Source organism: Choristoneura fumiferana, chromosome 30 (genome assembly GCF_025370935.1).
Source record: "Choristoneura fumiferana chromosome 30, NRCan_CFum_1, whole genome shotgun sequence".
NCBI classification, from domain to species: domain Eukaryota; kingdom Metazoa; phylum Arthropoda; class Insecta; order Lepidoptera; family Tortricidae; genus Choristoneura; species Choristoneura fumiferana.
In genome coordinates, this window is record NC_133501.1 from 880,588 (window position 1) to 893,715 (window position 13,128).

The following is a 13,128-nucleotide window of genomic DNA, read 5'->3' on the forward strand; positions in this document are numbered from 1 at the left end:
TTGCGCCTCTTCTGGGATGTGCGAAAAGCATTATTGTTTTTTTTTATTCGACTGGAAGGCAAACGAGCAAGTGGGTCACCTGATGGTAAGAGATTACCACCGCCCATAGACACCTGCAACACCAGGGGGATTGCAGATGCAGATTGTTGAATTTAAGAGTATAAAAAAATCTCATACCTACTTACTGAGTGTAAATATATTATAGGGCCCACATGCACGCTAATCCTAGATCAGACTACACCGTTCGACTTACCGTTTATCGTATCGTGTGTGTGTGTGTGTGTGTGTTTTTTTTTTCATGTGGTTACCGTCGAGCGGAAAAGTATAAAAATTTGTATTTTTCTCTCTCGGTCTGAAAAGTACCCTACCTATACGATATTATAGGAGAGCATTTAATAGTTAAAACTAACGTAAGTATCCGTAACTTTTTTATTATTATTATTTTTATATAAAAGCTTTTATATTCTATGAATCTTTTTACAGCATATATCAGTTTTATTTGTGTTAGGTACTTAGTTAGGTAGGTACAGTACTTACACTAGATTACGCGACCTTTATACGCCAACAGTTTTGGTACACAGAGATTAAATCCTTACTTTGTGTGATTTCCAAATTCTTAAACCTAAGAATACTTAGTTGAAATATAAATAACTTAGGAATATAGTCAGCCTATAGGTACTTACAGTCAAATTGATATAAACCCCCTTGCAAAAAAATATGGTTTTTGTATTTTATGTGCATAAAAGCTTACTTTCTAAGCTTCAATGCATAAAAATCTGAAAAACCATAGGTGCCCTATTTTTTTGCAAGGGGGTTTATTTCAATTATTCTCATATTTATAACGTAGTTCTCATTATTAGCCTCCTCTTATTTTTATTAACTTAGACAATTCGGACATATTATTGTTTTATTAATAAACTTTTAATTTTTAGCAATTTCACCTGTTTAAGGTAAGCCGTGGTGGCCTAGTGGTTTGACCTATCGCCTCTCAAGCAGAGGGTCGTGGGTTCGAACCCCGGCTCGCACCTCTGAGTTTTTCGAAATTCATGTGCGGAATTACATTTGATATTTACCACGAGCTTTGCGGTGAAGGAAAACATCGTGAGGAAACCTACACAAACCTGCGAAGCAATTCAATGGTGCGTGTGAAGTTCCCAATCCGCACTGGGCCCGCGTGGGAACTATGGCCCAAGCCCTCTTGTGCTGAGAGGAGGCCTGTGCCCAGCAGTGGGAAGTATATAGGCTGGGATGGATGGATGGATTGACCTGTTTAAAGTCGCGGGCTCAGGGTGAATGCAAGCCGCTTCCAACCGAAGCAACTGGAGGTCTAGGGGGGAGGCCTATGTCCAACAGTGGACGTCCTATGGCTGAATTAAAAATAGGCTCATAATTAAATTAATTATGTATTCAACAAAGCTATTTCAATTGGCAATAAAAACCATTTAAAATTAATTTTACTTATCGGCTCGGTTGTTAAGATTTAATACCAAAGACGGAGTGCGTTTTCTTTAGTTAGAATATTATTAGACGAAAAACTAACGCAGTTTAGGGACCATGCACACTTTATTGCTTTTAGTTTGCTTGCAAATTAAAAAATGAATAATAAAGTTGCATTTATTGTCGTCGTTGTATCATGTAAGTTGTTTATTTATGTCGTTTTTAAACATGTCTAAAATATAGTGGAATTTAATCGAGCGATTTTTAGCATTGCATACCTATTCCAAATGCCAGATAGAACATACCTAAGTAATTAGAATTTTCTAGTACTTAAGGAGATATCGTGCATGTGTTTCAATCGGGAAAACTCGGATCTCAATCAGAGACCTTAATACTTAGTGTCGCACTTGGAATCACAATTGTTTTCATTACTTCTTTCTGCCACACGGTATAAGGCGAGGGTAGAAAGAGGTGGAGAATTCGATCGAGAACGCCAGCGCGTTAGACAATTCGGGCTCAGCAGGGCTACTACGAAACTCGAAGTTCGTATCGTGCCGTCCCTCTCGCTCTCGTATTAAATAGTATAAGTGTCAGAGGGACCGCACGACACGAACTTCGATTTTCGAGTTTCGAAGTAGCTAGCCCCGCAGATGATGACGAAAACCTATGAATTATTGCATTAGGTAAGTATTTAATTAAATTGGTTTGTCATCAAATTACCGACAGTTAAATAGGTAATCGAATTTTATTTCAAAGTAAACGCTTCGAGTAAGTATTTTCATTTCATCGACAATTCAATTCGTGGAATTGTCATTACAAGTATTTTCAATTCATATAATATTTAAAATTGTCCGATGATTCATTGTATAGTTGTGTTATTTCCCGGAAATGTTTGTCATGAAACAGTAGAAACAATTTAAGAGAAGTCTCTTCGTTCCATTCTCCATACAAACGTAGTCCCGGTCTCATTTGAAAACTAGTCAACAGAAATAAATGAAATTTTGTAAGTATGGACTAGACGTAATTATCTATGCCTGTGGTTTTTCAGATTTTCATATAAATGTGTAATATCAGAATTACAGGAGCTCAAGTCGACAAAAAAAAAGATGTCAACTTTGCACGAGAATTACAGACTAATAAAGCATTTTTACAAAAATCGGAAAAACCACAGGCATAGAAAATATAATGAATATCTTGATTGTAAAATATCATTGATTGTGTTATACTTTTCGTATAATATGAGGACAACGAAACCCAAAATTCAACCGGCCAAATCTTGAAAAGCCTACAGCTACTTATCTCGATATAAATTACGGATGTCGTTGCGGAAGGCATGGGGGAGCATGGGGGGGACGGCTGCGAGCGCTTATGTCACGAGCGATAAAGACAGCAATATCCCAAACGAATACCTAACGCGGCCGCGCGGCCGGCAGGGAAACTTCTCTTAACTATCCTCGCTCAGCACAGCCCTAGTGGATAAAGCTGAGCGGAGCGAGGATATAGGTAAATGAAGCGCTTCTGTTTTATAACAAACATACTCATATTCCTCGCATGCATCCTCACATATCTATGAAACGCAGTTTTAATATGAACTTTTCCGATAAAATACGATAGAAGACCATTATTGTCCGTTATGCACTATGTAGTACGCAGTAGAGCTAAGCCTAAGCTAAGTTTCTGAGCCCACAGTCATTGGCGTCACACTTACCACCCCTCTTTTGCTTCGGGGGTTAAAAATGGCGCCTTTCAGGTCTAGCTCCAGTGCAGGGTTTCCGTTGGTTCCACATCTGGTGGCAAGCCAAGGCCGGTATAATAAACCGCATGGTCCAACTCATGCGTACCATATACGTGAAGCTAGACGAACGCATCACCTCGCTGCACGGAGAGAAGTTCCGGTTCGACACCTCCAAGGAGTTTGAGGAGGGATACCTCATGTCCGTGATCATTGAGAAGTATGTTGTTTACCTTTTAAAAGGAACTAACATCGATTTAGAATACCCTAGATACACTGTCACTTACAAATTCAAGTCGCAAGAATGTCCCATCGCTAAGTTACAAGTGCGTGCGTCTACTACGGCAAATCAACAACACATAATGTACCTACTTAAAAACATTTTAATTTTCGTTACATGCAACCTTATGTCACGAAAATTAAGGTGTTATTTCGAGTGCGCGCGGTTGGCGGTTATGACATAAAAAATAAGACCATCGCGCTTTCGGTCGTAGGCAACATTATTTTAAACAATACGACAATACTATTAATAAAATACAAATACCTAAGAGTCAATCCATACTCTTATTAAGTTGAATTCAGTTTACGCCGCGTGACAATCGTAACAAATTGACGGCTTTGACGTTTCAAATGAAGATAGGTACTTATTGAAATTAAATTAAAATAAAAATGTTTTTAATGAGTTTGAAGGCGTATTTTGCCACAAATTTACTACATTATAAAACTATTAACTAGTACTCATCCTTTTTCAACGTCGTTAATGTATTATTTTTGCACTTTTTTACGGAGCACTTCGGCATGTTGATCCGATAACGAAGCACGCGTTACTGTGCTTAGAAGGTGTTTAAGCACAGTTGTAGCGAGACACATTTAAGCGTTATTTTAGTAGGGTATCTAGGGTATTCTAAATCGATGGGAACTAAGAACAATCTGCTGACCCGCGACCTTTAGATATCTATACAGCTATGTAACAAATGGGTGCTAGTCTCAGCGGCGTAGCTAGCATGGGTGGCACCCGGGGCGGATATTGTAGGTCTCACCCCAAAACTAGAATGAAAAAACTTACTATGCAAGTAGGCACCTAGGGATTAAGCCCTTGTTACATATATTATTTACTGGCGGTTATGTCGTTCGCTGCCACGGAAGAATAAAAACAAGTGGAAGTGCTATGTAGGTGCAGCGTGCGTGCCACAAGTAGGTAGGTACGTTTACTCGATGCCAGTCGAGTTCAACATTGCGTAGAGTATGATCACGTTTAGTAGTGTCGCGACATTCCTTGTTTTACAGTAATTATGCCGTATTGCTCAATTCTGGAATGTAAAAATGATAGCAGGAAAAAAAACCTACTAAGTAATGGAGCCTCCGCTTACTTGTGGCACGCACGCTGCACCTACATAGCACATCCACTTGTTTTTATTCTTCCGTGTTCGCTGCGGTTATGCAATCTGCCACAGTTTTAGGAATTTTATAGGTGGCATTACTGATGTTCACGGTCGGCTGTCACCCCTATGGGTGACACCCGGGGCCGCCCTAGCTACGCCACTGGTTAGACTAGACGTTTTCAACCGGTGTGCCGAGGCACACTGGTGTGCCGCGTATATTTTCAAGTGTGCCGGGATTGCCGCGAAGTGTATGCTGCTGCTGCATTGAAAATTAAATCATGAATATATACCACGCGGCATATAAATCTGCCTAAAGTTCATTACTTAATACTCAGTTTTGACGCATTTTTGAGATACATTTTTTATGCGAATTCTTTACGTTACTCCCGGATTGTGTTCGAACTTAACGGTATAGTGCCTGTTAGACCATACACAATTCCTGAACGATTAGCAGCGCCTCTACACGGCTCGAATCGGAACTAGCACGAAATGTCATATGTCACTTACTACGATTGTATTTCCTCATGCTATTATAACGTTAATAAATAAACATATTCAAGTACTGGATGTTCTTTATATCTTCAGAATATTACATACATAACAGAATTGGCGACGAGAACTGTGGATTATGAAGAACCGGAAAGTGAAATCACCCGATCAGGTCAATAACCTTACCTAGCGCTGTACCACTTTTTTTCCTTTTGCTCCAAGGGTTCCAATACCTGTGATGATAACCCGCATCACACCCTTCCTTTTCCTTCATCTACGTACAAATACATTACGCTACAATGGAAACGCAATTAGGACAAGTTTTGACACAAATGATGGAAACCATGAAAGGTATGCAATTACAACAAGCTTTACAAAGCAATGATAAAACAGTTGGCGGTATCACATTACAACCGTATGATGAGCAAAATGAATCGTTCTCAACATATTTACAAAGACTCCAAAACTACATAACCTTAAAAGGAGTGACAAATGCTACAGTAAAAGTACAAATTTTTCTAAACTGTATCGGTCCTAAGTACTACCAAATATTGAAAAATATTACGGCACCAGAGGCTCCAGAAAATAAATCATATGATGAACTGGTACAATTATTACAAAACCACATTGCCCCAGAACCTGGCGAAGTTGCCTTGCAGCACAAATTCTGTTTGAGACAGCAACAAGAGTGCGAAAGTATTGCTAACTATGTAGCCGGTTTGAAAGAAATAGGTGGGAAATGTAATTTCATTTGTAATAATTGCAAACAGAGTACATTCGAGACACATCTTCGTGTCCAGTTTATACGAGGACTAGGCAATGCAGAAATAAAAGAGAGGCTATTACAAGAACCTGCTTCTAAGAAATTCGACGATTTAATCAAAATTGCATTGGCAATAGAAACTGCAAAATCGGAAACCAGAGAAATGGGACCAGATGTACAGTCAAACATTAATAAAATATCAACATACTCAAAGAATAAAAATACTAACAATCAAAATACTAAAAGTACATACAAGACAAATACACATGAAGGACCTACATACAATACAAAAAATACATACAATAACAAGAAAGAAAGAGAAATTAAATGTTTTCGATGTGGAAAGGAAAACCATACAGCTACACAGTGCAACCTGAAAAATAAACTGTACTGTAAGAAATGTAATACAAAAGGACATATTCAGTCTGTATGCTTCAAAGATCAGAGACAGTTAGACCTAGTATACGAGCTACCCATGGATGAAAATGAAGATGAAATATACGAAATACAGAAAATAATGCACGGAAATGACACACAAAATGATAAATTCAACATTACGTTACATATAAATGGAAATTTACATACCTTAGAGCTGGACACGGGCGCAGCAGTTACAACCTGCTCGGCAAAATACTTCAAAAACAAATTCAGCAACTCGAAATTGACCAATACATTAGTAAAGCTACGTACATACACGGGAGAAATAATACAACCATTGGGCACCTGCAAGGTAAATATTAAATACAAAAATACAGAAGTAGAAGGACGAATATTCGTGATTGACAAGGATGTTGACCCAGTAATAGGAAGAGAATGGATAAGAAAATTAAACATACAATTGGACATAAAATCAATACATAAAGAAGAAAATGACATTACTGAAAAAGAGTATAAAGAAAAATTAAACAAACTTTTAGAAGAATACAAAGAAATATTTTCAGAAAAGATAGGAGAAATAAAAGATTATCAGGCAGTATATAAATTGAAGGAGGGGGCAGTACCTGTATTTTTGAAACCACGTCCAGTACCATTCGCATTGAAAACTCAAGTGGAAGCAGAAATTGATAGATTGGAAAAAGAAGGAATATTACAGAAAATTACTTACTCACAGTGGGGCACACCAATTGTTCCTATCGTTAAGCGAAATGGTAAAGTACGCTTGTGTGCAGATTACCGAGCAACTTTAAATAAAAATCTGGAAAATGACAATTACCCTATACCCCGAGTCGAGGAAATATTTTCGAAACTGAGTGGGGGAAAATATTTTTGTACATTGGATATTAATCAGGCATATTTGCACATGACAACAAATGAAACTACTTCAGAAATGCAAGCTATAAGTACATGCAAAGGTACATACAAAGTTCAAAGGTTAATGTTTGGAGTGAAAATTGCACCAAACATTTGGCAAAGATATATGGATCAGACATTACAAGGCATGGAAGGTACAGCCTGCTTCTTTGATGACATCGCCATACAAGGCGATACATATGTACAGTTACTTCAAAGAATAAGGAGAGTATTTGAAAAACTTCAGAAATGTGGATTACACTTGAATAAAAATAAATGTCAGTTTTATGAAAAATCTATCACCTACCTTGGTCATACTATAAATGAAGAAGGATTACACCCTACAGAAGAAAAGATTGAAGATATAAAAAACAGCCCACGCCCCACAGATGTTTCATCTTTACGCACATTTTTGGGAATGGTAAATTATTACCAGCAGTTTATCCCCAACTTAGCATCAAAATTAAATCCATTATACCGATTACTACAAAAAGATATAAAATTCACATGGACTACAGAATGCGAGAAGGCATTTTGTGAATTAAAAAAGGAGATTACAGGAGATAAAGTCCTTACACCGTTTCATGAAAACTTACCGGTCTCATTAGCGACTGATGCCTCACCGACGGGATTTGGAGCTGTACTATCACACATTATGCCAGATAAATCGGAAAGACCCATAGCATTTGCTTCTAGGTCACTTTCAAGGGCAGAAAAAGGTTACAGTCAACTAGATAAAGAAGCCGCTGCTCTCGTATGGGGACTTAAGAAATTCTTTCAATATTGTTATGGCAGAAAAATATTACTTATTGTGGACAATCAGCCATTAGCCAGAATTCTACATCCAGAGAAGGCAACACCAGCCACTACAGCTATACGACTCGTACATTATGCAAACTTCTTAGCTGGATTTGACTATGAAATAAAAGTTAGAAAGACCACAGAACATGCAAACGCGGACTATTTTTCAAGATTACAGAATTCAAAAAATGGGAAAGAAGATACACTAACAGATGATGATGCCTTCTACCTGAATCAAATTGCAGAAATGCCAGTTACTTTACAAGAAATAAAAGAAGCTACTGCTACAGACACAGAATTACAAAAACTATATTTAGACATACAATCAGGAAGAGATGATCCAAAAAGACTACATGAATTTTCATTACAAAATAATTGTATATTTTATGGCATACGAATAGTTATACCCAAGAAATTACAATTCAAAATTTTAAACGAACTACACACAGCTCACACTGGTATAGTGAAGATGAAAGCATTAGCAAGAAGCTATGTGTGGTGGAAAAACATTGACACGGATATTGAAAATATGGTCAAGCAATGCAACGCATGTTGTTTGTTGCAAAAGAACCCTACAAAAGTGCCTGTACACAGCTGGGAATACCCAAAGGAACCGTGGAGTCGTGTGCATATCGATTATGCGGGACCATTCATGAACCAGTATCTTCTCATTCTGGTAGATGCCTACACAAAATGGCTGGAAGTCATACCAACTACTTCAATTACAGCTACAGCAACTATCAACATTTTGAAGAAAATATATACGACATTTGGCCTACCAATAACACAAGTTTCAGATAATGGAAAACAATTTCGATCAGAAGAAATGCAACGATTTTTAAAAGAAAATGGAATTCAAGCAAAATTTACAGCACCATTTCATCCTGCCACGAACGGACAAGCGGAGAGATATGTTCAAACAGTTAAAAATAAACTTAAAGCAATGATAAACGAAGAAGGATCTTTACAAGACAAACTGCAAAGATTTCTTATGATGTACAGGAAGACACCTAACAATGCTACCGGATTAAGTCCAGCAGAAATGATGTTTAAGAGAATATACAGAACCCGGATTGACTTAGTAAAAAGAATACCGGACACGAGAAATAACCAAAATGAAGAGATAATAGTAAAGAAAGAGTTTCAAAAAGGAGAAAGAGTGCAGATAAGAATGTACGACAGTAATAAATGGAAGTTTGGAAAGATAATTAATAGGAAAGGAAAATTACATTATGAGGTGGAAGTTGATGGTAGAGTACATCAAAGGCATGTGGACCAAATTCTAAAGACAGCATGCATGAGTGATAATACTAAAATTGCAGTAAACTACAAGTTCAGGTCACGGGATCTACTAGAAGGCACACAAACACCAAGTTCTCCTAAAAAACTCTCTCCAAGCCCTGAAGTACAGGAACCAGTGCCAGACTATGGTGACAATCCAGTGCCAGACCATGCTGACCATCACGAGCCAGACATAACTAGGCCGGATACGCCTGAACCTACAACGTCTTCAACGACACCTACATTGTCTGTGCATACACCGACACCGGCCAGGCTGGAGCCGCGTCGAAGTATGAGGACTATAAGACCACCGATTCGATTGAACTTATAAAATAAATAACAAGGGAGAGTGTTAGACCATACACAATTCCTGAACGATTAGCAGCGCCTCTACACGGCTCGAATCGGAACTAGCACGAAATGTCATATGTCACTTACTACGATTGTATTTCCTCATGCTATTATAACGTTAATAAATAAACATATTCAAGTACTGGATGTTCTTTATATCTTCAGAATATTACATACATAACAGTGCCTATTCAATTACTGGAATTATACCTTTATACTTTTTTTTATCTACACCCATATTATAGTAAATCCTCAATTACTTATGCGTTCAAAAACCATAGGTAATGACCAGCATTACGACTTTGGATTCTATTATGAACACGGCTGTATCGTAATGGTAATTTCATACATCATTACAGCACGGGGAGGGGGCGCGCCGCGACCACGTGCAGCAGCAGGTCGTAGCGCGCGCAGCGGGCGCAGCTCGTGGGGCAGACATACCTACCTAGCTCTCGTTAATACAGGTCATTCTCAATCGTTCTTGAACACATGATAGAGGATTTAATATATGGATATAGATAAAATATTGTATGCAACTGTACGTAATTAGGCCTTAAAGCACTCATGTGACCCTATTATGAAACTCGGCTACGCCTCGTTTCATAAACCCACACTCGTGTTTTAAGGACCCCTATTACGATACAGTTGCATAAAATACTATTGTGGTACTAGTCGTGGCAATGAACTTTTAGGCAAAGTTAGGCGGCGGAAGGTTAATTAATTAGGTAAGGTTTCTTTTTGGTAGCATGATTGGTGAACGGTTGTGTTGCTCTGAGGATGAATGCTGGTGGAGACGCGTTGGTGTAGTGTGATGATGGTGATAGTTGGATTTGTGTGTGATCTTACAGAATGGCGGGGGAGGGGGACGAGCTGCATAAACTCAGTACTCAGTTGTTGTATGCTTAGCTATCATAAGGTCGCGGGTGAGCAAAGTAACTATTTAGTTCTTCGATATGGTCGATATGGACCTCCGCAAAGTAACGCCTGATTCAATAAATTATTTATTTCTAGTATTTTCTTTGTTTAATAGATACAGGCAAGCCGTAGAGCATACAAAATTTTCGTCCAGAATGAAAGCTTTCAAGTTATACGACATCGAATTGCGTCTGGAAATGGTGCAGATTCTATACATAGAAATATACAGGCTGGTGAATATGATGCACGAGATACCGAGAAAGTACGGATACGACATAAGGAGTAAGTAAAAAAATAGTACGGCTTGATGTGTTTCATCAGAGGCCGCCGCACCTGCTCAGGTGGAAGTGGAATAAAACACAAAACTGTATATCTTACAAATAATAAGTTTTGGTAAAAAAAAAATTTTAATATAAGCTTTTTTTGCTGTCTGTACTTTTTGTCGACTTTACTTGCATTGTCGCCCAAACTACATTTGCATACCTACCAAATTTTAAGTTGATGCCATTAACCGTTGAGCTCCGTCCTGCGGAGACGATCCTGTCCGGACTACCAGGATGTCACTACCAGATTATTATATTGTCACGCAATTTACATAAGTATTCCGAATTTTAAGTCAATCCGATTATTGGAACGTGGTTGAATTTAACTTGGAAGGTTTGACTACAGACAACAGACAAGACAGACAACGGGACAGATGAAACTAAACATAAGCTTGTAAAATATGTGTTTTCAGAGCGCAAAAGATCAACGGTAAAAGGCAATCCCGAGGAGTTATTATGGCGATTAAAAGACTCAAATCTAAAGAGATAAACAAGAAGAAGAAGCGCCGGCTGCAGCTGAAGGAGTTGAAGAAATTGCGAGAGGAGATGCAGCTGGCTGGGGAGAACCTGACGATGTCGCCCCGCTCCCCCCGTAATACCAAGCAGTGGTGGCGCTTCCAGGAGTACGGGTGGGAGGTCCATGACGATTATTGGGAGGAGTGGTGATTAAACGAATGGAGAGAAACTAGTTTTCATTTCTAATCTAATATGTGGCTGAGGGTAGAAAAAGATTGTGAATGCAAAACGAATGGAAATAAACTAGTTTTTAATAACTTGACGAACACATTTGGGGGTGTTTGGTGTCACAACTATTAGTGGATTTGTACACCATAAAATCATACTTTTAGAGGTGACACAGAAGACGTTACCATGACAACCAGCTACACTAAAAAGTTGATGGACCCATGTACCATCAACCAAATATGTGGTCTAACACCCTAAAGTTGATAATCGTTTGCATGTCATAAAACAATAATGCCGATAGACGTGTCTGTCAACTTGAAAGTTCGACTCAAAGTTCGAGTTTCTTGAAAGTAATATCATATACATAAATATGTCGCTAAAGTTGAAAGTTTGACAGACACGTCTATCGGCATTATTGTTTTATGACATGCAAACGATTATCAACTTTAGGGTGGTAGACCACATATTTGGCTTATGGTACCTAACGCTGGTCATCAGGACAATCCATAGACTCGTATTTTTTTTTGTGTAAGGAATAGCTCTCAATGTCTCCTGTGAGATTTTCTCGGAGTCTGTCATGTTTTAGATTTCGCCTTTTAATACTCGTAGGTTAACAAGAAATAAAACCAATCACTGTTAATATATTACAAACATTTATTTGAGAAAAGTTGGAGCAACATTTTTTACAATATTTACTATACAGGGCTCTTCCAAGCTTCGTAAACAATAAAAAAATTGTTACGAACAAATACACTTGCAAATACAATACAATACAAATATACAATAGACGCGTTTCAACGCTTAACAACTTGCATTGTTTAAACAATATGTACAGTGATCAGAATCAAGCGTATTACCTCTGAATTTGAGGGCAATATCATTTAATGAGGGGCTTTAAACAAAATATCGCTAGATGGCACCACTGACAAATGGTTGGTACGTTACAGTCTTGCTTGAGGTCGACTCATTTCGTTCCAAACCCAAACGTGACACCAACGTGACACAAACGAAATGTCAAACGGCCCTCACGATACTAACGCCATCTAGCGACTTTCCACCAGAAACCCCTCATTGAGTGAGATCAAAAACAGGTGTCAAGTTGTTTAGATAATCCTGAAAAAAAGCAAATAACAGAGGGCAAACTTAAATTCAAGATTCGATTTGAATAGTCTCCGTATACAAGTTATTTTATATTTGATTAATCAATTTACCTTCTATATGTTGTAAACAAGTTACTGTTTTTGTATTGTAAGGATTGATTATAGTACAAAAACATTTTTTTTTTCTGGAAAAATCCATGCAATACAGTTGAGCTTCAATTTATCTCAAGTTGTTTGCTTTTCTTTTCAATTTGATCTACAGTATGGCACCCATTAAGACCTCAATTGTATTATTTCATCAGCGCAGTAGAAAACCACGCATTGACCACCATTGGCTACCATATTGGCATTCAAGTTTTTGGGATAGGTAATTTTAACGTCATTCTATCGCTACAGTTAATAATGGGTGTCCATCATTTCAAAACGTACACTCAAAGACTCAACTGATCATTGAAACAAAGCCTCTTCTAGTCACGAAAAATATCGCGAGGAACAGTCACCAGCACCAATATCTGACACAACAAGCGTGCACAAATATCTGATGCAACTCTATTTCTACGGCCGGAAGGACGTGTCAGAT

The 13,128-nt window shown here is 38.1% G+C and overlaps 1 protein-coding gene across 1 annotated transcript; it reads left to right on the forward strand.

The window, feature by feature from the left end:
• The first annotated feature begins 1,474 nt into the window (after positions 1–1,474).
• On the forward strand, positions 1,475–11,503 carry LOC141444823 (uncharacterized). Its single transcript, XM_074110486.1, has 4 exons — positions 1,475–1,635; positions 3,188–3,389; positions 10,557–10,723; positions 11,178–11,503. The coding sequence occupies exons 1-4, from the start codon at positions 1,596–1,598 to the stop codon at positions 11,252–11,254; spliced, it is 486 nt and encodes a 161-aa protein (XP_073966587.1). The 5' UTR covers positions 1,475–1,595; the 3' UTR covers positions 11,255–11,503.
• The last annotated feature ends 1,625 nt before the right edge of the window (positions 11,504–13,128 follow it).